This window comes from Dysidea avara, chromosome 10 (genome assembly GCF_963678975.1).
Source record: "Dysidea avara chromosome 10, odDysAvar1.4, whole genome shotgun sequence".
NCBI classification, from domain to species: domain Eukaryota; kingdom Metazoa; phylum Porifera; class Demospongiae; order Dictyoceratida; family Dysideidae; genus Dysidea; species Dysidea avara.
In genome coordinates this window covers 8,650,231-8,673,148 of record NC_089281.1, presented here as the reverse complement: position 1 = coordinate 8,673,148, position 22,918 = coordinate 8,650,231, and the positions used below count along the sequence as shown (strand labels likewise).

The 22,918-nt window shown below is 36.9% G+C and overlaps 2 protein-coding genes across 2 annotated transcripts in view; one reads left to right on the top strand and one right to left on the bottom strand.

Moving 5' to 3' along the window:
* LOC136236975 (striatin-like) overlaps positions 1-8,053 on the bottom strand; it is a 15,158-nt gene extending 7,105 nt beyond the window's left edge. Inside the window, exons 1-14 of the mRNA XM_066027212.1 lie at positions 7,776-8,053; positions 7,554-7,657; positions 7,298-7,380; positions 7,164-7,221; positions 6,970-7,120; positions 6,550-6,689; positions 6,323-6,495; positions 4,040-4,195; positions 3,762-3,863; positions 3,614-3,709; positions 2,786-3,042; positions 2,683-2,735; positions 2,143-2,259; positions 2,039-2,086 (exon numbers count right to left, since the gene is read on the bottom strand). Coding sequence (XP_065883284.1) covers positions 2,039-2,086; positions 2,143-2,259; positions 2,683-2,735; positions 2,786-3,042; positions 3,614-3,709; positions 3,762-3,863; positions 4,040-4,195; positions 6,323-6,495; positions 6,550-6,689; positions 6,970-7,120; positions 7,164-7,221; positions 7,298-7,380; positions 7,554-7,657; positions 7,776-7,940 — 1,703 coding nt within the window. The 5' untranslated portion in view covers positions 7,941-8,053. The remainder of the gene's footprint in view (positions 1-2,038; positions 2,087-2,142; positions 2,260-2,682; positions 2,736-2,785; positions 3,043-3,613; positions 3,710-3,761; positions 3,864-4,039; positions 4,196-6,322; positions 6,496-6,549; positions 6,690-6,969; positions 7,121-7,163; positions 7,222-7,297; positions 7,381-7,553; positions 7,658-7,775) is intronic.
* Positions 8,036-22,918, top strand: LOC136236979 (uncharacterized). The gene is made up of 12 exons (XM_066027213.1): positions 8,036-8,245; positions 11,183-11,257; positions 13,756-13,801; positions 14,206-14,277; positions 14,332-14,460; positions 14,520-14,774; positions 14,827-15,081; positions 16,839-16,884; positions 20,287-20,353; positions 21,778-21,931; positions 21,984-22,181; positions 22,229-22,918. The coding sequence occupies exons 3-12, from the start codon at positions 13,792-13,794 to the stop codon at positions 22,819-22,821; spliced, it is 1,779 nt and encodes a 592-aa protein (XP_065883285.1). The 5' UTR covers positions 8,036-8,245; positions 11,183-11,257; positions 13,756-13,791; the 3' UTR covers positions 22,822-22,918.

Below are 22,918 nucleotides of genomic sequence, written 5' to 3'. Positions count from 1 at the left end.
TAATAATTATCTCTCTATTTCCTATTTATCAATTATGAATTCGTACTATTAACAGATACACACATGAATGCTGCACATTCTAAGCCGATACTGCATCAGTTCCCTACATATCAAGGACTAAAAAATACACTTCTGATTGGCTTCTGGACAAACAATTACATTCAGATCACGCATTGCTGAGGTTGTCACTGGGGAACAGTGAGCACCAACCTGGAGAGATTAATGTGTGCATTTTTTTGTACACAGATCACCAAATGCAAGATTGAAAAGGTTTTGGAGGTCACGTATCTACTTCAACATGGCTACTGTACAAAGAAAAGTGGGTGTCACAGACTACAGAGTATATACTGTTGTTTTGGCTACAAAATTAGCTTTTGGCATTGAATCTGGTTTTAGGTTTCAGCAAGACAGATTGCACCCTCACTTACAAAGATGCTTTGAACAAAGGCGTATTCCATGACTGTAGCTTCCATAACTGAAGTATGATTGACATGTAACTTGATGACTGATTTAATTTACAATGATTTTACAAATCAAATGAACAATTGTGAAAAAAAGCCAGCAGCTTGGAAACCATTTACCACACTACTGGGTCAAGATGAAACATAACCATGTAAATCTATCATCCATCAAGCTGTAATCAGTTTCATTGTAGTCATTCTCATGTAAACATCTTCCTTTATGTCATCATCAAGTTGATTACAAATCTGACTCTCACTGCAAAACCATTGGGCCAATGAGACCACTACAGTGGTGTATCTCTTTACAAATATGTTAACAAAGAGAGGGAAAGACTTGAGCTTGATGAGACCCATTGTGCACTTGCCTTACTTGATGGGTTCAAAGGGCAGTGCATTGCTGAAATCCTTGAAAAATAACATTCTTTTTGACACAGTTCCAAACAATTGTACTGACAGATTCCAACCATTTTGGATCTGTCAGTATAAACAAGCCAGCCAAAGATTTCGTTCAAGCCAAGTTCAAGGAGTGGTATGCTCTTATGACGGTTGCCTTTTCTGTAGGCAAAAGTTTCACATAATCACCTCTGCTCTTCCCATGTTCTTCACCCAAACAAACCAGGTGGTGAGCTTCGTTCACAACTTTGCTTGAGGGCACTTTGCTATCCTTGTAAGAAGTACCTTCATCGTCTTCACTAGGCACTGTTTTCTCCTCTTTCTGACAATTGAAATACGATAATAAAGACTTCATAGTGAATTCGTGATCACGCGGTTTTATCTCACGCGTCACTGAACTGCACAGTGGTACATTAAAAAGGAGTGATAGTGCATTATTTAGACAATGACGGGTGACGACCTCGACGATGGCAGTGGATTTGATTGCGCATTAATAGCAGCTCAACTAGGTATGTAATCATTCTAGGGTGGATTAATTTTCATGGACAAGAGGTACCACGAAAATTATACACAGCGAATATTTCTATGCATACAGTAGCTACTATCTAAGTGACACACCTGGTACAATATGGTGTACACTTCATACGTGGTGCATAGCTTCACTAGTAGCTTATGATTATTGGTACAAAAATAAGCTCCCTGAGAAGGACAAGTAAGTACGGTGCACGAAATCTCCATCATATAGATGGATGGTTACACTGCAAAGGAGGATAAAACATTTTTTAGACACTACTCAAATATATTGCCTTAGTTGCATACTTTGATACATGAAGCACAATCTAAATATCTAATGATCCCTAGTGAGTTCCCAGTTTTGTATTACGACTATTGAAGCCTGACACAACATCTCTGAATGTACTTTTGTTTGTGAAAGCACTTAATCAGTTTCAAGGCAAAATAGTTGTATAAAATTCTAGGGATACTATACCCTACCAAGATGATGATGCCACACTTTGTAACATCATCCACACTTTTGTACAATTCTGGCTTCCGCCCTCCTCTGGCTCCACTGTATACGGATCACAGTTACACATACAAGTCACAGACTACTAAGCAACGATGCATGCTGATTACATCACAACTCACAAACGCATGCATGCACACACAAACAAACAAACTCTTACTTGTGCCCTCGTAATGTAAGGATTGGTTCAACATCTATCATGGCAGTTCTAAAAGAAAAAAAAGGTCAACGACACATTCTAGTAACCTACTAAGCTCAACAAACCTCCTCGCCTGCCCATTACGCTGTAAATTCCACAACTTCAATGTTTTATCCTCTGATCCTGTTAACAACATGGCCTCCACAGGATGGAAGGCCACTGAAGTGACTGCATCAAAGTGACTGTAACACAAGACACACACACACGACATGTATCAATCAATCAGCACACATGTATGATATGCTTGGGTGCACCAGTACAATATATATGAACTATTATGAAGCCTTTCTTTACGTACAATACCAGATCCACCCATAGAGCAGATAAAAGCTTCATGTTAATATAAAAATTTAAAGCCTTCAACACAACAGTTGGCTACTGACTTATTGAGAGCTAATCACAACAGACAATAGAAGCATCACATGGTTAATGTATCATTCTTTGTTTCTACCATATAATGGCTTGGCAGTACAAAGACTACGAAAAAGTTTGCAAATTGAGAAGTTAAGAAATGTCTGTCATCCTAATTACGAGAATCTTTATTTCAGCACAAAAAAACAACTGATTAAACCGCTTAGAACACACAGGTAAACATATCAACTTACCTTCTCATTGAGTATCGACCGAACCATGTCTTCTGTACTTCATCAATCGGTGGCTATATAAACACACAAGAACTGTGACTACAATAAATTAGTGTCAACTTACTTCTACTCCTCCACCTTCTGCTTCATTTGATATTGTTAGCCCATCTAGTTCACCCAGCCCCAATGATACTTCTATCTTTTCATATTGAGGGTGGCCTGTTGCCTGTTTTGGGCTCTTTGGTCGAGAGTATGGCTCCATTTCGGGTGAGTTCTTTGCCCTTGACGCTAGGAGAGAAGCATTTGGACTTGAGAAGCCAGAGAACTCGTCATCCTGATTCTTGTACTGTTTCAGACGCTCTAACTCAGTTCTAGCAGGCCCTGTCAAATACATCATATATCATTTATCTGAACTAAAAGAGTGCTATATTGATATCAGTCACAACCAAATATAGTTTAAAAGAGTAACTATTATATTTGATAGTTACTGGCTAAAAATTGTTAGAACTTGTGTGGGCAGATTCAAATAAGGCAGATACACAATGGAATGAATTCTTATGAGGAGTTCTACGTTTACTGGCATCGTATAGTGTATTTATTCTTCCCAGGGGATTGCATTTGTCCCAGTCAAGCAAAGCAGCTTACATATATTAGTCTCAGTGCTCCATTATAAGAATGACTCTACAGTAGCTAGTCACTACAGATAGGAAACAATGTAGAACAAATAGCAGAACTAACCACTGGCAATAAATGGGCAATAGCTTGTACAATTAAACACAGTGTGAAATTATCAGAAAATGAAGTCGATATTGTTAGTCACCCATGAGAGCACAAACAAGATAAAAACTACACCTATTTGTGTTTTGTAAGTCATTATTACCTTTCAATGAAACTATGGTATACTATACACCTGTATGTACACTTACTAGTACTAAAATTATGGCACACTCACTTGCAGAAATCTTCTTTTTTCTTCTGGCATGCTGGGCATACTTCTCCTGCATCTTGACAAAGTCTCCCCTCCCCCACTCTTGTTCTTTGTTCTTGGCTACAGGAATTTCACTCTCAAAATAAAACTCACATATCCAAATAATGCCCACCTTCTTGACTTGCCACAGCAATGTGATACGATGGAGGTGCATCTGGTCCTGATTCTGAGGACACATCTGCTTCTAAGACATCAGATTCATTATGAGTTGACACTATTAACAAAAATATATATACCAATGATGAGAGTTACTCCGCTAACATTGTTAAATATTAATTAACTAATACAAAAGATTAATATTTGAAGTATAACATATTAGTTGTCATTTAACTTGGTGCTTCCCCAATACTCAGAATATTTCAGAGAGCTGGCACACACAACAGCACATACCTGATGTAAACTCCAACATGGCATCTTCTGTTTCGTGGTCCAAGTCATGAACCACACCAGACTCTGCCGATGACAGAACGTTTGTCTCCATTAAATCTGGCTTCTTGTGCCGTGATGATGATGAACCCTCATCTGATTCATCATCCGCACTACTACCTGTGACGGGGACACACAACCACTTTTTCAAAAGCATGATCAACAGTAGAATCTCTCCACAATGTAAACATCAGGACCCAGAATTTTCACCTGATTTTTTTAGTCTTTCAGAGCTAGAAGTGTATGGAGTCAGACTTGTTGGGAACAAATCTTTGTCCACATTATGGTATTGTGTTCTTAGAGTTTGAGGTTTGAGTTTCCACAAGATTGTAAAACTAACCATTAGAATTGTTCAAAGATACTTGCACTAAGTGAGAACTTAAAACTACGATTGTGCAACATTCAGGCTTGACCAATTATATCAAGACGACATCCTAGAGGGTTAATGCTCAGTGGGAAAACAGCATAAAGCATGGCAAGCACTTAGTTGTCACTTGGCTACTATATACTTACCAAATTCGAAAAATAATGAAGTACCAATTAGTGCTGGGTAATATGTCATGGCAAAATTTATTCATGATGTGAATATATATCACAATATACAGTATACCCATAAACAGTTGATAGCTTACAAGTTACAATACTTAGTCTTAAGGTTGAATCTGCAATATCTTTGTAATTTTTATCTATTACAAGTGTAATTGCATTGTTTCTTTGAACTACTGTTCTTACTGCCCACTGCATTGTATTGACCATAGTAAACATATCCGTGTATTACTTTCAAAATGGTAGAAAGGATACGTACATGTTACCAGAATATCTAATGGTATAACTACACTCTCTATGAGAGTGCAGAGCAAGGCTTGGTAACACCATTTTACAAACTAGCTTACATAGTATTGGGTAGGTCACATGAGTTCTATCACGATAATAATTTCTAGCTATCATATCACGACATAAATAAATATATCATGATACAAAATAAATTCATTATATTGCCCAGCACTACTATCAATTATATGGGAGAACTGTGGGTATAGCCACCCAAGTCGGCATCACAGAGAAAGCCATTTAAAGTGATTGCCAAAGGATGTTATAGTAAAGATCCCACAAGCATGGACCCTTAATTCTGAGATGTATCAGTAATTGGTGCACTCAAATACACTGTATATAATATTATATTTCTTGTATGTATGGTATGATTGGCAAGGACTTTAATTTGTTGTGTCTGCCAAAAATAAAATTCTGCCAATTCACTTGCTATGGTTTCTTGTGACATAGAAAGCAAGTCATTTGCCCACATTAATAGTCTTTATTGATCAATGACGAATGGAATGTAGAAAAACAGCTATGTTTGCCAAATATAATGCATGCCAAACAGTGGTATGTGCATGGAGGAGGACCACCCTAGCCTTATCATCAGTAATAACCTGCAATGCACTGGGTCACGGTTCACCTGTTGGAGTGGGCTTTAAATGGAAGATCAAATGCATCAGATACGTCTCTATTCACTATCAGTCATAATAAACAATATTAATAAGCAGTTCTCTTTGCACGCAGCAACACACGCAATACTTACATGCTATTGCCTCACATATGTGTACAGTCAATTTTGAGTTGGTTGATGGAAACAAATGCACTATAAGTCAGACACTTGAAAGTAGCCAATGAGATCAGTGCCACCACCCCTGGGCAGATGGCAATTGGCTATTTTGATATTTTACCATTTCGAGCAACATGGACAACCAACTGAAATTGACTGTGTTACACATATGGCACACTTAAAAATGGTGATCCTTTGCACAGAATTCCATAAGCTCCGATTACAGTTCCTATTTGTGCGATGAAAAACTAAGTGAAGCAATTGACTCACTTTGCCATAAAAATTCTATAAGGCCATATCTGAAACCTACAATTGAAATTAAAGACGTTGCATGGAAACAAGAGTCGCTGTTGTTCATCGCTTCATAAAAAGCAAGCTGCTGTAGTTATAGTGTTCATTTAAACATCTCCAAGTAGCCCAGTGAACAGACTTTTGATCAATGTGTAGTTGTAGGTACTATAAGAATTACGTTACCCCACCTAATGTCACCATGCATGCCCATATTGTGTAAACAAACATTCCCCAAATGTTTTTTGCAGGTTTAAGGGATAAAGAAGTGAATGGCTGGCCTTAAGGTGCACACTTGGTCTAACAACACATCCCCATATTATTACCACTACTACACACTCATAGTGTAAACTCACCACTGTCACTATCACTGTCATCTTGGTGTTCTAGAAACTCAAAAGTTTTCTCTAACGACTCCTGAGCTTCTGCTATCAATGATTCCTCATCTGCAGTGGGATGTGGGGGTGGGGAGGAAGGTCGATCACTTGGCTTTGCTGTCGCCTCTGCCACTGCTACAGTTACTGTCACACTAATAAAAAGAATGATACATCTACCATCACCAAATTATGAGGCTGACACTAACGTTTCATGCTGGCCGGTATCGTCCTCTGTTGCAGTGATGGTCTCCTGGGGGGTAAGTGGTGGAGGGGCTTGTGGGGACTGTTGTATTTGTTGTTGCTGCTGCTGTTGCTGTTTTTGTTGAGCAGTATAAACAATGTTACCCTGGCGGTGTAAGGCCCGACAGTTAAAAATTTGCACACATCTTTATATGCATACACAGACATCAATGCATAAAGGGACATAGGTAGATAGCAAGACAAGCCTACACACAGACCCTCAAACATACTTTACAGATGTTATACATTCATACACAAAACTACATACACACCTTTTATACCCATAACAGTCCCTCTAACCCAACCCCCCATGGACTTTACCCATCTAGCCAGGAAACATATACTATTCTTGTAATATCAAGATCATGAAAGAAAGTCATTCTTACTGGCTTTGGGGATGTTTCATTTCTTGAAAGCTTCTTAGTAGCAGGTGAATCACCAGATTCACCCTGATGACCGGTTAGATTTCTGAGATGGCGAACACGTGATGCTCGGGCATCTAGAAGAGCATCTGTGTACCCAATCTCCCTAAGACAACTAAGAGAAAGGGTTAAACAAAAATAGATTGTTTCTCACTTACTCTCTTAGTAGCTGTCTGCTGTCATTTCGATTGCTCTCAGTTAATGGATCGATAGCAGCTACACAAATAGAACATAAAAATGTTTTAACCACTATACCACATGTACCAACTTGTAACACTAACATGATACCAACCCATACTATCGCCTTCAAAAGATGGCTGCTTCATCTCTGAGAACACAAGATCCTTGCCATATTGTAGCTTGTGAAGCTTTATTCTGCAAGTGTGGTAACACATCAACATTCCTAACATAACTGAAATCACTCCACTTGTATGTTTCATGCAATAGCTATGCTTATCTACTGACAAGTACAAGAATCTACAACAGTTTGGCTTCTATACTGTAAGATTCATATGGCGTGTGGTTAATTAATGCTATCAATTAATCACCTCTCTTGTTTCAACGCATACTCCAGCATTTTAATACGTCGTACCAAGTCTCGTTTAAGGTTTTCTTGTCCTCTTCTTTCGCCTTCTAAGAATGCTATCTTAGCCTGTAACGAGAAAGCGCTGTTATCTAAAAATTGCCTTCGGGTGGTATTAATTAGAATACCACCACGACTTGGCAGACTACAATAATCACTTGTGATGAAATGTGTTCGAGAATCTTACTTGTAACTCGGTCTTTTCCGCGTCCCAGTTTGCGCGCTCCTTCTCGAAACGTGTCCATTCATGCTTGATAAAATTTAAAATCCCTGGTATTGTGTACGCTGGTTGATCCGGTCCCTGAGGGACGTTGTTTGGCGGTCGACCGTTCATCGGATTAGGCTCATCCATTATCTAACAGTGGTACAACCTTAACTATACATTCAAGTGCCCATCATGTAGGTCACATTCAAGAGTTTACTGACATCTCCGTTTACTGACGGATACTGTCAAATCCATTAGGCGCGAGCGATTAGGCGCCTGAAGTTCATCATGTTTCGTCAAGAACGTAGTTCCAGTTAAAACAACAGGACAAGCTAGATGACAGCGGGTTATGCATTGATGCTTACATTAAGTTTTGCGTTGCCACTCACCACAAGGCAGGCAGCGCCCGCCCCATTGCTTTAACAAAGAGCGGGCGCCGTTTGATTTAATACGTAAGCAGCTAGCATAATAGTTTGAAACTTGCATGAATGAAGTGCATGCATGCACATAATACAGAGCCACAAATTTTATGTCATATGTCATGCAATATACATCCACAACACTCCAAGTCTGACTGTTTCAGGTGCAGTACAGTTGTCGCTTCCTTACCCATGATATAGCTATAGCTATATAAATGCAACAGTGGGAACGTTTTATTTCCAATATACCATGTTAAAGTCGAGCATCAAAAATTCAGATTTGTGTGTAACGAAATAAACCTAGGCTACATAACAAGCATACGAACCAGCCATGATGCAATGCTAGTGCCCATCTACAAAATATGTCCTGTACTTTTTAAAAGTGGAACAGTGTTGGTTAATTACCACAAAATATATGTAGTGAATCAGTGATGGAAAACTGACAAGCTGTTAAAACTCTCTGAACATTGCAATTTACATTCTGGTAATCCACAAGTAGCTACCAGCACCCACATAAGAAGACTAGACGACTGACCATACTGAAATTGAAACATTGGTAGTACTGGGATAAGTTTCAGCAGCTTGTTAAAGGAAGTATAGAACTTTAAGCGACCAACTAGTGAATTAGACTTTGTCTTTGGCAGTCACTTAGCAATGCATCCTCTATCATTTCTAATGAAGGATACATCATAGCATATTCTAAAATAACAACATTCAAGTTCTGTAGAATAAATCATGGTAATGACTAGTATTGCTTGACTGCTTTCTTATTGCGAGCTCTGTTATTTTTCAAACCAACCAGCTCAAGTAATTCATTAATGCCACTTTCATCCCACACAACATGATACTGTCTTATACGTAACATATAGCTTCTGGTTGGTGTTAGACTAAGGTCCACAACATTGTTACAATATTCTTACCTTCTCACAAGCTTTGAGGGTGTCATGTGATGCAGGAAGGATAGCCGCTTTCCATACACCTTCTTTGTATGAGCTTCATCATTGTCGTGGTAGTAAACTCATGTCACGGTGACGGTATTTCAGTCGTACTTGTAACGTTCAGAAAACATCCACCTCTCATGTGCTGCCAAGACGAATATTGTGTAAACCATATAATCTGGCATATGATAACTCTTGATAATAAAAAAACAATCAATCAAAACCAATAATTTTGTTGAAAGACTAAACACATCTGAAGGTTCTTCACCACATTCTTATATTACATTTCATTACTATTTTATACTTGGTGTAACCTCTACATTACAAAAGACAAAAAATCAGAAACTGATGTGATGGTAGAAAACCCACTCAACACTAGTACTTGTATAATGTTTTATAAATACTTTGAGATTGTCCAGACCAGAAGACACATTTTCACCACACAGATTCTTAACACTTGGGAGCACACGGGTGTTGCCAATCCCGTTTCCTTGGCTCTAATTGTACAACATTACAAAACTTTAAAGATCTAATTAACAGTTAATACTGAATATTTGCACACACACTACACCTAATTGTAGCAGAAGTTTTGTAACTTGTACACTCTATGAGGTATTCAATGTTTGTCAAGGCTCATAATTTGAACACTCCTAATGTAATACGTGTATGTATGTATGTGTGCCCCCCCCCCCCCCCACACACACACACACTGGGAAAATTTTGCTAAAGAAAAGGGGGCACACTGGTACAGAAGTCAATCTGCTGCATAGTGGTGGATCTAGGATTTTTCCTGAAAAATATATAATAATAAGGCATCCAAGGATATGCTTGCAAACAAATTGTGAGAATTTAGCACTGAGATTGAATTTTAGGCTGCTCTTTGTTAATAATACAATGCTTTAACTGTGAAATAAATTATAGGGCAAAAGTTGTGACTAACCTGTACCTTTGATTGCTTTATTAGAGTAGTTTGTACTAGACTGTTCTATTAAAGTAATTCAATTGTATTCATTGCAGTGGGAGGCAGTAGAATGTTGCCAAAGGTTTAATAAAGTTAAGTATTAGTTAATGCAATTACATGTATGCTACTGAAATACAATAGCATATTGTTGTTTGCTATGAAAAAAAGTCAATAAAGCAATAATAAAGTCTAGACTGCGACTGAGCTAAATTTCAAGGCAGTTTCTATATCAAAACTACAGAACCCATATGCCACTGTAACGTACAAAAGCACACTGCAAAATGCAAAGCATGAGCCTTCTAGCGGGGTTTGAAAAGAATGCTCTCAAAGGAAAAAATGGTTTCCTTGGCAGCAATTTTGACTCTGATTTACAATGTATCAATACATGCAAATCATAAAGGCAATCAGTGTATACAGCTAGTTTAATACTGAAATGAATGCTACTTGGGCATAAGCATAGGTCTAGCTAAAGCACAAAGTTACCCATACCTCTAGACCTTCTGTGGTAGCTATAATGCATTACATGGCTATCTAATCCAAAACAACCAAGCTGTGAAAAGGGCAGTGGCGATTCTAGACCTTAACTACAGGGGGGGGGAGGGGGCAAGTAGGGCACAGCATTACTATTGTTGTATGGCTGTAATATAAAGTAAAATTTCAAAGGGGTCTGGAGGTGAACCCCCAGAAGCTAAAGAATTTTTGCAAATTAAAGGCTTGAAAACAGCCAAAAAATTCATGCTAAAAACATGAAAAATGCTAAAAATAACAATGCCAATTTATACTGCAACTTTCCCCAAGATTTTTCAAAACTTATTTTTCAGCCCCCCCCCCCTTTAGAATTGTCTATAGAAAAGGGTATGGCCTCCAAAGATGTGATATCAAAGGTAGTAGCCAAGAAATGGCTGTATAATGTCACTTACTCTGTGACATTATAAATTAATTGATATAACAAGTCATTTCTTGGCTATCACCTTTGATATCACATTCATACTAGCCTATTTTTGGAAGGCCACAAACTTTTCCACAGCTTGGCAGTTTTGGATTATTAGGTATCTTTTTTATATTTTATAGGTAAGCAGAAGAACTAGATTTAATAATAATAATAATGCTTTACAGAATTGTAATTCTGAGGGTCTACCATTTCAAGTAACATTTGTGAAATATTATTTATTAATAGTTGAATGTCACATCATATGGGTGCTTGTTGCATACATGTATGGCTGGTTTTCATGTTGTTATATTACTAAAGGTTTATTCCTTGATAGTTTATTGACACATTAAAAAAGAAACCAGTTTGCATAAGTGGTTTAGCCAGTAGGCATGACAACAAATTAAACAATAGCTGACTGCTCTATTAGAGTATCTTCTTGATCATGTGTGCTCAGAAAAACTGAGTGCTCTATTAGAGTACTACAAGAAAATAGGCAGGCTATAATACCAATCACACAATGTACATAGAATGTCCATTGATAGATACCAGTACACTAGAAATTTAGGTGAGATAAGCAGCTATAGCAGTGAGAGAGTAGTAAAGGATTTGAACATATATATATATATATATATGGAGGTCCCTGGTTTGAATCCCGGACAATTTTATTTCATGCATGTTTGTGACTGTTCTTATCCTAATCAATCTTGTCTCATGTGTTTGGGTTTTTGTTTAAAATCTCCTTAGCCCTTAGCTAATACCCTTAGAACTTTCAAATCACAAAAGGTCCACACACTTTCAAATCACTAAAGGTCCACACTACAATGGTTAGCCTAGCTGCATGCAAGAATTATGTCGTTAGCTATGTATGATGAGCAACACTCCTGAAAGGGTGAGGAAGGAGCACTGGCCCTTATCCTAATCTGCACACGTGCACACACACACACACAGACACACACACACACACACAGACAGACACACACACATGCACACCTCTCACACTCAAACCGTGGAAGATCCCATCCAACATGAATAAAAAACAGTCATAAGACAAAAGACACTATATAGGTCTTGCATAGAGATGAAGTGCTACGTACATACACCACTACTAGAGGAGAGTTGAAATTGTTGGCCTAGATTATTACAATTGCGGCCAAATTAGTCTCTCGTGGCCAGACCACTTTTTTCTCTTTGTCATTGGGTAAAGGGTCTGGTCCGGTTTGAATCCCACACTTGTCTTGACACTACATGGATAATTGAATTGGATAGTGTTAACCAAAGAAACGTGATGCGTTTTCAAATAGTAGTAGCTCACGTCTTTCAATCACAGGCACACATTTGCAAATCAATCAATGTCTAAGGCTGCTTCAGCATCTACCGATGACTGAATCAGTTATAAGTTCTTTTATTGATTCATAGGTAAGCGGAGTCTTTGGTTATTGTTGTACTAAGGTAGTTTTATTACAGTAGAGTTTAAGCACATGGGGCCATAAATACTGCATACTTGTGATGTAACCACGTCACGATATTGGATTCAAACCAGATCAGACTTCTTTTTTCTGCCTACCCAATGACATAGAGAAAAATAGTGGTCTGGCCACACAAGACTAGTGGCCAAATCACTCCAACTGAGATCCTATACAGAATAATTGCTGTTCATATCCTATACAGTAGCAAGAGTGAATAATGGAGAACCTCTCCATTATTCACTCTTGATAGTAGACACACCACTAAGATTGCTCATGTTGACTGAACATGCTCCTGGCCCTTTAATTGGACAAGATATCTGCTAGTAAAATTATTATGAGGTCTAGTTAGCATACCTTAGGTAACAAACATACGTACACTATTATTTCTCTGCTTTATGCGAGGGGTAGGTAACGAGCCAAAATCGTCTACGAAATTTCAAAGATGACTGCCCATATTTCAGAAATATGACTGCACATATTTCATCTTTCAAGACAAATTTTAGTTCTAATTTCTCCGTAAAAATTAGTAATTTTAAAATTAGTAAATCCGTAAATTTTAGATTCCGTAAATTTTTGTTACATCTTTTTGATCGTCAAATTTCATCTTTCATACTGCACAAATTTCAGGCAATATTTCATCTTTACAGAGATGATCTACGAAATTTCAGGTCGTTACCTACCCCTCGGCTTTATGCAACAGCAAGGAGTGTTCTATTATCTAAATGACTGGAACTCTCTACCATTTGATTGTGTTAAAACTTAGGACACCGAGTAGCTCCTTCACTCAAGACACTATCTGGAGGAACAGCTGATTTAAAATTTTGTAAGGCTTCACACAATACCTGACAGTACATGGAATAGCAATTACAAGGCTTACCGCCGAATTGTACAATTCTTCCAGGAGTACTTTCATAGAAAGTTCGTTTGCGAATTTCCTAAACTCGCACTTGGATTTGCGTCCGTACACGTTTTACACGTCATTACCATAGTAACGCATCACGTGTCACAAAGCGTTTCCAAAGACTCGAATGGCGCGTGTTCTGTAAGAACGTTTTATTATCTTTGTGGTTGTATAGCTTGTAAAACTTATATCCAGTCACGTTTAGTTGTGAGCGTGATTAGAGCGACTAATTGTGATTTCACTAATAAAGAATGCTGTTATAGCTGCTAAACTTAACTCTTGTGGTGAACTACGTAAGTCAATTTGAGAAGATAATTTGTACATACGTGATGTTGTTTGTTCATAGGAGTTACTCAGCTACTGTGAGCTCGACTGGGAATTAATGGAAGGAGGTTTGTTGATGATGTGCATAATTTTGACTGGCACACCAATGTTTATGTCTTATAAATCGTAAATTGATAGAAACTATAGCTAAGCCGGCAGCTAGCTACCATCGATTTATACAGTACCACCTTTTAAAATCTGCACTTTTATCACAGTTAGGATATTTTGGTCTAGATATAATACAGCGGGACCTCGATTGTCCAGACTTTGAACCCTCGATTATCTGAACGCGATGACTGCATGTTCTATTAGAGTAGTTGAACACAGCTCTGTATATAAATGAATGGGCTTCATTTATTCTAACTAATTCACTTGCCTGAACACTTTTGTGATTGAACTGACACACAGGTGTTCAGATAATGGAGGTCCCACTGTACTATACACATCATACTCTTGATTTTCATGTATACAGGTCAACAACTACTGGACTATTATTGTCTACTGACTGTCGTTTTTTGGCTTGCCATCAGCATCTTGATTTGGGGTAAGCTTCATATGCAGTAATATTCAAAATAACATAATCTGTTGTACACAACAGGTATTATAATAATCCTTCACAAAGTCCATGTCACTTCCTGTACTGATCATGAAGATACATCTGTTGTTAACAAAGTAGTATCAGATGATATCATTGATGATGATACTATTACTGGTACTAGTGATAAAGGTGAGATTATGTCATATTTGAGTTGTTAGCTATTAATGTTCACTTCCTCTTTTATAAAGATGAACAAGAACTTCGATTTTGGTATTTGGCCATTACTGCAACTAAACCTTTGACAAACCCATTTCCTAAAACTGAGTACAGATTGAATTTAAAGAATGTCTCTAGACTACCAACAATAATAGAGATACCTGTCACAGAGAAACTGGAGGAAGTGGGAATTGACGAATACTGCAGTGAAGTCTGTACAGCCAATAATCATGTGATAAACTCCACAACCAATGACGGAGGTGATGATGATGATGATAATCGTAACGGTAAGATGAGAGATAAGTGTTAACTACTGCTGTTTATTTCTCTATCATAAAGATGAAGAAGAGCTTCATTCTTGGCATTCAGCCATTGCTGCAACTAACCCAAACCCATGCCCTAAAACTGACTACAGAATGAATTTGAGAGATGTCTGTAGGCTGCCAGCAATAATAGAGTTACCTATTTCAGAGAAACTGGAAGAAGTGGGAATTGAAGAGTATTACTATAGTGAAATGTGTACAGCCAATAACCATGGGAATGATGGGATGAACTCCACAACAGATGATGGTGGTGATGATGACATGTATAATGGTAAGATTACTGATAAGGTATCATGATCTTGGATTAATCATGTTATACAGTGTGGGGTGTAATTGTGACCAGATTTGCTAAAGGTGCCCGCCTTGTTGACAAAAACTCAAAACACATTTCATAACACAAGCCAGGCTATTGTAGTACTGCGTTACTACTGGTAACCTTCTCCATGCTGCTGGGTCCACTTTCAGTGCTTGTAGTTTTGAAGTCCTGTCAATGCGCTTGCCTTTAGATGACTGGCATAGACGTTGTCAAGTAGCAGTTAGCTGCTGGTTTCCACAAACTTGGTCTCATATTTTCCTTCGCCACTTCTCCTGTAAGTAGCCCTAGTCAGTGTTTCCATTCACCTGAGTTTTCTCAAATTTCAGTTGATGTGTACCTTAATAAAGTAATAGAAGCGTATAAATCTGTGAGAGTTTGGTGAGCACCACTTTTTTGTCAACTATTTTACAAGTTGAAGTAGCTACCAAACACAAGGAAATTTTTACGTAAGAAAATTTTGACGAATCAGTTTAATTCGTCTAATTTAAATTCGTCAAATGGCCATAAGCTAGCACCTTTAAAAGTACATGTTTTATCTACAATTTCTTGATTTAATTCATCAAATCCGATGAAGTGTGAATTCTTCAAATTTCTTTGTGTACAGTAACTGTTAGTTTAGGGGGTTGACCATAAGTGGTGGTTTAACTAGATGAAGCCATTTGAAGTAGATACATGCACTTTTTATGTGTCGATGCATGTGTGAATTAACAGAGCAAAAGTATGTTTCAACTGGGTTTTCTATTTGAGTAGTTGAATGCTCTATTAGAATATTTCTACATAACCCCTATAGGCCGTCCTATCAACTTGCTTTGGCCAATAGGTACAGGAAAAAGCACTGCCCCTTCTAGGTGTTTTCTCTGCTCTAGTTACCCACCTTTGATACGAAGAAGGTACTATAAAATGTCTCGAGTGAATGAACAAGGTTGAGAATAACATAGTGTTGGGATGATGTATGAATCCAAATACCTCAGCCACAAGTAGCTATTTTATTTTTTAGTAAAGAAGAGCTTTACCCATTTGTACTTCCTGGTCAAGAATATTAATTTATTTGTGGACTTGAAATGATGTTTAATTTTGAGTTTAATTTGCTAACAACTATATACTTTGTAGTGTCTTAATATGTCACAAATGGTGAATTGACCAGATCTGGAATCGACAGCCATGGTTTATTCTCCATGTAGCTTCTCGGCTTGTTACCACTTATTTTGGTAATTTTTTGTTTCAGATCAGAACCTTAGTCTAAACCAATGTGGGAGGGCGGCTCATTATTCATTACAATCTTACATGCACCTGACAGTTTTATTAGAGTTAGCTGAATGCTCTATTAGAGTGTTTTGATATCATTATCTTAGAAGCGAAAGGGCCTTAATTAAAGTCCTTTTTACCTGGTCTTCAGCCCAACTAGCTTTCCCTTTCTCTTTGCCTAGCTATGTAAGCAAGTTCATTTATAACTCCTTACAATCATTAAACATTGAGATGATGAAATACTGGTGAAAACTAATAACAATGACCAAATTTAGGTGGTGAGACATAGCAATGAAGGTGGAGCAAATTAACAGTAAAGTGGCCTAATAACCTCATTCTGTAATGCATTAAAGAGCCTTTCACACAAGTACAGGTTGTAATAGACCTTAGCATGTAGCTGATGGCTGTAGTAAATATCATTAGGATAATGACTATACTGTTAGTGTGTTTGTTATCTCTGTACACAGCTGGTGGTGTGATCAATGAAGACTATGGGAATGATGATAACAAATGGTATGTACTGTATGTAATCATGTTCAGATAAGTAAATAAATTATTCCATGCATTTAAACCTTCTAATTACTCTAATAGAACATACACAAAATTCTCAGTCATGTTATATTTGGCATAACAAAGTATTGAATCAGTATTTTAGATCATCACATTCCTACTGTGGAAATATACAATGCAAATTTGCAGTATAGCTATACATTTAATTTTGTTCAGACTGTACATCTCTTTATATACTGTCAAGTGTGCATGACTATATATGATTTTTGCTTTTCCGTAAACTGATACTCAAATCATTCCTTTGAATAATGCAATGTCTTTCTGTGACCAATTTATATGGGGTGCCGTTTGTATCAAAATTGTACAAAAATGCCTTATTTATAAACTATAACCATACTTTATAAATCAATGCACTACTTTATAAATCATGAACATATACTTTATAAATCATATGCATGATTTATAAACCATATACCTGATTTATAAACCATTGACATACTTTATAAACTATAACATTGATTTATATAAATTATACATGTGATTTGTAAACTATAATACTTATTTGTAAAGTATAAACACTGATTTATAAATTATAATATTAATTTATATATCAATGTATTACTTTATAAATCATGTGTATAGTTTATAAATCATACACATGATTTATAAATCAATAACATACTTTATGAACCATACATGCATAATTTATAAATCATCATTATGATTTATAAATTGCGCATGGTAGATTAATAAATCATAAGTATATTTTACAAATCATCATCACGAGTGACTTAGTTTGGTTATTATTGTATTTTATAAATCATTGTCGTACTTTATAAATTTAACACATACTTTACAAATCACATGTACAATTTACTTTTATAAACTAATACTATGATATATAAATCAATAGTGTAATTTAGTAATTTAGTAGCCATATGTTGTTGTTTAGTATCGATAGTTAGAATTCATATCAATATTGCTTAGATGTGCATCAAATGGAAAGCATTTGTGGCATGTGATCCAGCACAGGATTCAGCAAACTTAGTACAAGCTTTGGCAGCTGTTGTGAGTGCTTGCACTAATGAGAGCAACCCGGCAAAGTGGAGTATCACCATTACCAATGCTCCTGTCATTGTCGTGGGTAACTCCCCTGCCAGTAATTCCACTAATTATGCCACTCTTGCTGGCTACTCTTACACGGTGTAGGATTTGGGCTCAAGCCAGCCAGTGACAACAGTAGCATAATTGGTGACAACAGTGGCATAGTTGGTGGAACCACTGGCAGGGGCATTGGTAATGGTGATATACTCCACTTTGCTGGGTTGCTTTCATTAGTGCAAGTGCTCACAACAGCTGCCAAAGCCTGTACTAAGTGTGCTGAATCCTGTGCTGGATCATATACCACAAATGCTTTACATTTGATACACATATAAGTAACTATCGATACTAAACAACAACATATGGCTACTAAATTACACTATTGATTTATATATCATAGTATTAGTTTACAAAAGTAAATTGTACATGTGATTTGTAAAGTATGTGTTAAATTTATAAAGTACGACAATGATTTATAAAATACAACAATAACCAAACTAAGTCACTCGTGATGATGATTTGTAAAATATACTTATGATTTATTAATCTGACATGTGCAATTTATAAATCATAATGATGATTTATAAATTATGCATGTATGGTTCATAAAGTATGTTATTGTATAGTTATACAACGGCCACGAGTGCTCTGCCTGATATAAACGCACGAGCCTGAGGGCCGTTAGGCCCAAAGGCAAGTGCGTTTATACAGGCAGAGCACGAGTGCACGTTGTATAACTGTTATGTACCACTCACCTAATAGGTGGGGAGAGTCCCACAAGACAGCTGTAACACTTATAAAGGCCAGGTTTCTAACATCGATTGTGGGTAACCAAGCCAGACGTTGCGATGACGTTCCCCCTGTAGTACTGCAGCCACCTGAGATATTGAAAGCTAGTACGCTATGGGTTATATCACTAACCTGCATTCGCTGTTCGACTCTCATCATGTAGTGCTCAGCATGCCAGTGTACCATATAGACTAAGCACCAGACTAATCACCATAGTGATTCTCTCGAGCGAAAAAAAGCAGCTAAATAGACGGTTTCAGTAAACTAAACCTAACTACTAAACGATACTAGTCTAATTCTTACTATTGACACTGGCTAAACTCGAATCTGGTGGCATGACAAAACTGGTTCCCACAATCGAACGTAAAGGTTAGTATTATTTAGAATATATTTGTTTTATTGAGTCATTGTCGAAGTGGACTACAGTTTAATCTGGGCTAAGATGGCACCAGACTAGTAAGGTGTATAAGTACGATTATATATATGTAGACTAGAGTTGTGGCCACCCGCGTTGGCTTTTTCGATCGCCATTGGCTGCTTGTAAACATTATATGTATTGGTGACGTTATGGCCCACAATCGACCTTTACATGTCAGGCTATAAAAGAATTCGAGTGATCTGTGAAGTGTCTTTCCACCTATTAGGTGAGGTGTCATAGTGGTTTTCGCCACCGGCACTTGTGCTATGCTGCACAAAACCGCAGCCAGTGCAATATCTGTATATTGCACTGCGGTCGGTGCATTATAACTTATAATGCACTCGTTGTGGTCTACAAAACCACAACCAGTGCGTTATAAGTTATAATGCACTCGCTGCGGTCTGCAGCAGTGCAATATACAAATTATAGCACTGGCGGTGCCTTTGAACTGCCCACGCAGAGTGGTACATTGATTTATAAATCATGTGTATGATTTATAAACTATACACATGAATTATAAAGTAGTACATTGATATATAAATTAATATTATAATTTATAAATCAGTGTTTATACTTTACAAATAAGTGTTATAGTTTACAAATCACATGTATAATTTATATAAATCAATGTTATAGTTTATAAAGTATGTCAATGATTTATAAATCAGGTATATGGTTTATAAATCAGGTATATGGTTTATAAATCATGCACATGATTTATAAAGTAAATGTTCATGATTTATAAAGTAGTGCATTGATTTATAAAGTATGGTTATAGTTTATAAATAAGGCATTTTTGTACAATTTTGGTACAAGCGGCACCCCATAAATTTATGAATACATAATCAAACAGACATTAAAAATGAACTCAAGCAGTTTGTGTAATACCTTGACAGTATAGGGATATGTCAAATTTGCTGGAATAATTTTTGGAATAATAGGAAGACAGTAGTAAGGAGCAAAATGTTGGACAAAACTTGAACAGTGAAAAGCTTGGAAATCCCTAAATGAATATTGAAATACTGAAACTTTTGTGATATCTTGGTGATTATATGCTGGCCTCAGCAACATAATACAATTTTTTTTTTTGATTCCAGGATCACTGATGAATTGGAAGGTCACTCCTCTGACTATAAGGACAGCAATGTGGATTCCATCAATGAGGTAATGTGTTAACATAGTTGGGAGTAATGATACTATAGTGTTGACTAAGTATAGGCTTTGTGGTTTAGAAACCTCGGCTTCACCTCACTTTCTAACCCTAGCTTGCCTCAAACTCACCAAAAACTTACCTTCTAACTAGCTAATATAATAGGTTCTTATTGGTAGGTACAAATTAAGGGAGGTGGGTAGCTAGTAGTAAGGTAACATAGTCATGGAACTATAGTAAGGGATCTTTGGGTTTTGATCCTCAAAAGTGTTGGACTTTTTTCATTTGAGACCCTTTTTAAGTTTTATTTTTAATCACATGACTGTGACGACTTACCAAAATTTATCAAAACAAATGTTCCACTTAGAGCACAATGGTTAAAGCATGAGTCTCAAAGGTTCTCATGATGACCAGGGTTCAATTCCTGAGTTGGTCACATTGTTTTCTTTTTTTACACACCTTTTTATCACTACTTTTTTCACAATTCTTTTTCATAGGCTTTTAGTGACCACCTTTTCAGTAGTAAACTTTTTGCCACATATTTTAAAATGTTTGTTGTAGTGTCCATACTGACAACCTTTTCTGTTAGAGTTAAAGCACCGCCGCATGTGTGTACAGAAATACAATACGAGGGTGTGTGTCGAGAGGCCAATACAGCACGAGGCGAAGCCGAGTGCTGTATTTGCCTCGAGACACCCCCCGAGTACTGTATTTTTCGTACACACAAGCAAGGCGGTGCTTTAAGTGTTATATTGTACTTCCTGGTCAATGCTGGCTCGGAGCAATTTTCTCTAGTACTCAAACCGCTGCGATTTTTGGTGATAAGGATATCAGTAAGTGTTCATATAATCTATTTCTAGTCGTAGAACGAACTAATAGGCTAGTTTTAGCGATTTACAATGTCACGCACGTGATCAATCGTGCTATCTTAGTGGAGTCGTGTTAAAAAGCTTCATGATCAGACGATCAGTACAATCTATTCCTGGCCGTAAAACGAACTCGTAGGATTAGTTTGGCTGGTTTTAGTGATTTGCAGTGTGTTGTTTACGTAACTAAATTCTCCACATAACTGTACTGTATTTGCCCAAGTGTGCTGTATTTTCCCAATTAAGTGCATAACTGTACTGTATTTGCCCAATTAGCTGCATAACTGTACTAAATGACTCATACAGTACAGTTATGCAGTTGATCAGTACTGTGTGGACAATATGATACGTGGCATCGCTTTGATCATCCCACGCAAAGTACAATATGTTCAGATATTGGTATATACTGGTATCAGAACCAGTCATTTTTGTAGCCAATATATTGGTTATCGGTATATTGGAAAATTTCCATATCAGTGCACCTCTAGTTCCACTTGTGTTTCTTCACCCATACATAATGCTGTTGAAATTACATTCCATATATGGCATTGATTTTCAAATCATACACACAGGTTGATGTTACTGCTACTACTGATATTGTTGAATCAGAAACATGTGTCGGTCAATCATTTGGCCCAAGAGATGATGGGTACAATTCAATGATCGATTTTGTGAAGGAAGACCAAGTCAATGAATCAGAGGGACAGATGCAGCCTATTAATGAAGGTGAGAAACTTTAATGATATTGTATGTTGTGCATATTGCTAATAACATGTAGACTTCAAAGAAACTGTCACCAAACATGTGATAGAATTAGATGAGAGGTTTAAGACAATTGAAAAGATAGTTGATGCATTAGAGGAAGAACATCAAGCTAAAATGATGGAACAACAGAAAAAATTTGAACAAGAACTGAAAGTAAAACTAGAAGATCAAGCAAAGGCATCAGAACAGAAGATGCAGGTCTTTAAAGAAGGTAAGAAACAGTATAAAATTTTAATACATGATCTTAGTTCTTTACAGAATTCAAAGAAACTGTTATTAAACACCTGGTGAAGCTAGATGAGGGTTGTAAGATAATCTGGCAGATGGTGGATAGTTTAGAAGAAGATCACCAAGTTAACATGATGGAAGAAAGGAAAATGTTTAAGGAAGAACTGAGAAGAAAATTAGTAGAACAGGAGAACATAATGAAAATACAACAGCAAATCAAGTCAGAAGAGGAAAGAAAAAAGTTTGAAGAAGAGTTGCATGTAAAACTTGCAGATCTGAGAAGAAGCTTAAAGGTGGTGGCAAAGAAAGAAAAACGAGAAATACAGGGATTGAGTAAGCACTTTACATTCACTCTGACAGAAGCACAACAAATTCAAGTTGATGAGTTAAACAAGAAGTTGAATGAGAAGATAATGGAGGCAGAAGAGACCTACATGAAGAAATTTGAGGTGTTGAAGGAAAAGAAAAGGGCTGACTTGAAGTTGCATTCTCAATACTTGATTGAGGATAAAGAATGGAAATTTAACAAGATTAGGAGACGGTTTAACAAGAAGTTGCGTAAACTAGTGAAAGATTGGAGAAAGAAATGCAATGGTGAAGTGGCATCTCCTGATGACCAGTAGAAAAGAGAACCATTGAAAGTAAACAGCATAAAAGAACAAAAACAAAACAAAAATATTAAAATATAAAATGCAACTAAAAGCATAAAACTTTAATTTA

Excerpts from the sequence above, each read along its gene's own strand:
- LOC136236979 (XM_066027213.1), top strand. Across the intron at positions 14,278-14,331 it reads CATCAGCATCTTGATTTGGG|GTATTATAATAATCCTTCAC; the intron begins GTAAGCTTCATA and ends TGTACACAACAG. Across the intron at positions 22,182-22,228 it reads GATGCAGGTCTTTAAAGAAG|AATTCAAAGAAACTGTTATT; the intron begins GTAAGAAACAGT and ends AGTTCTTTACAG.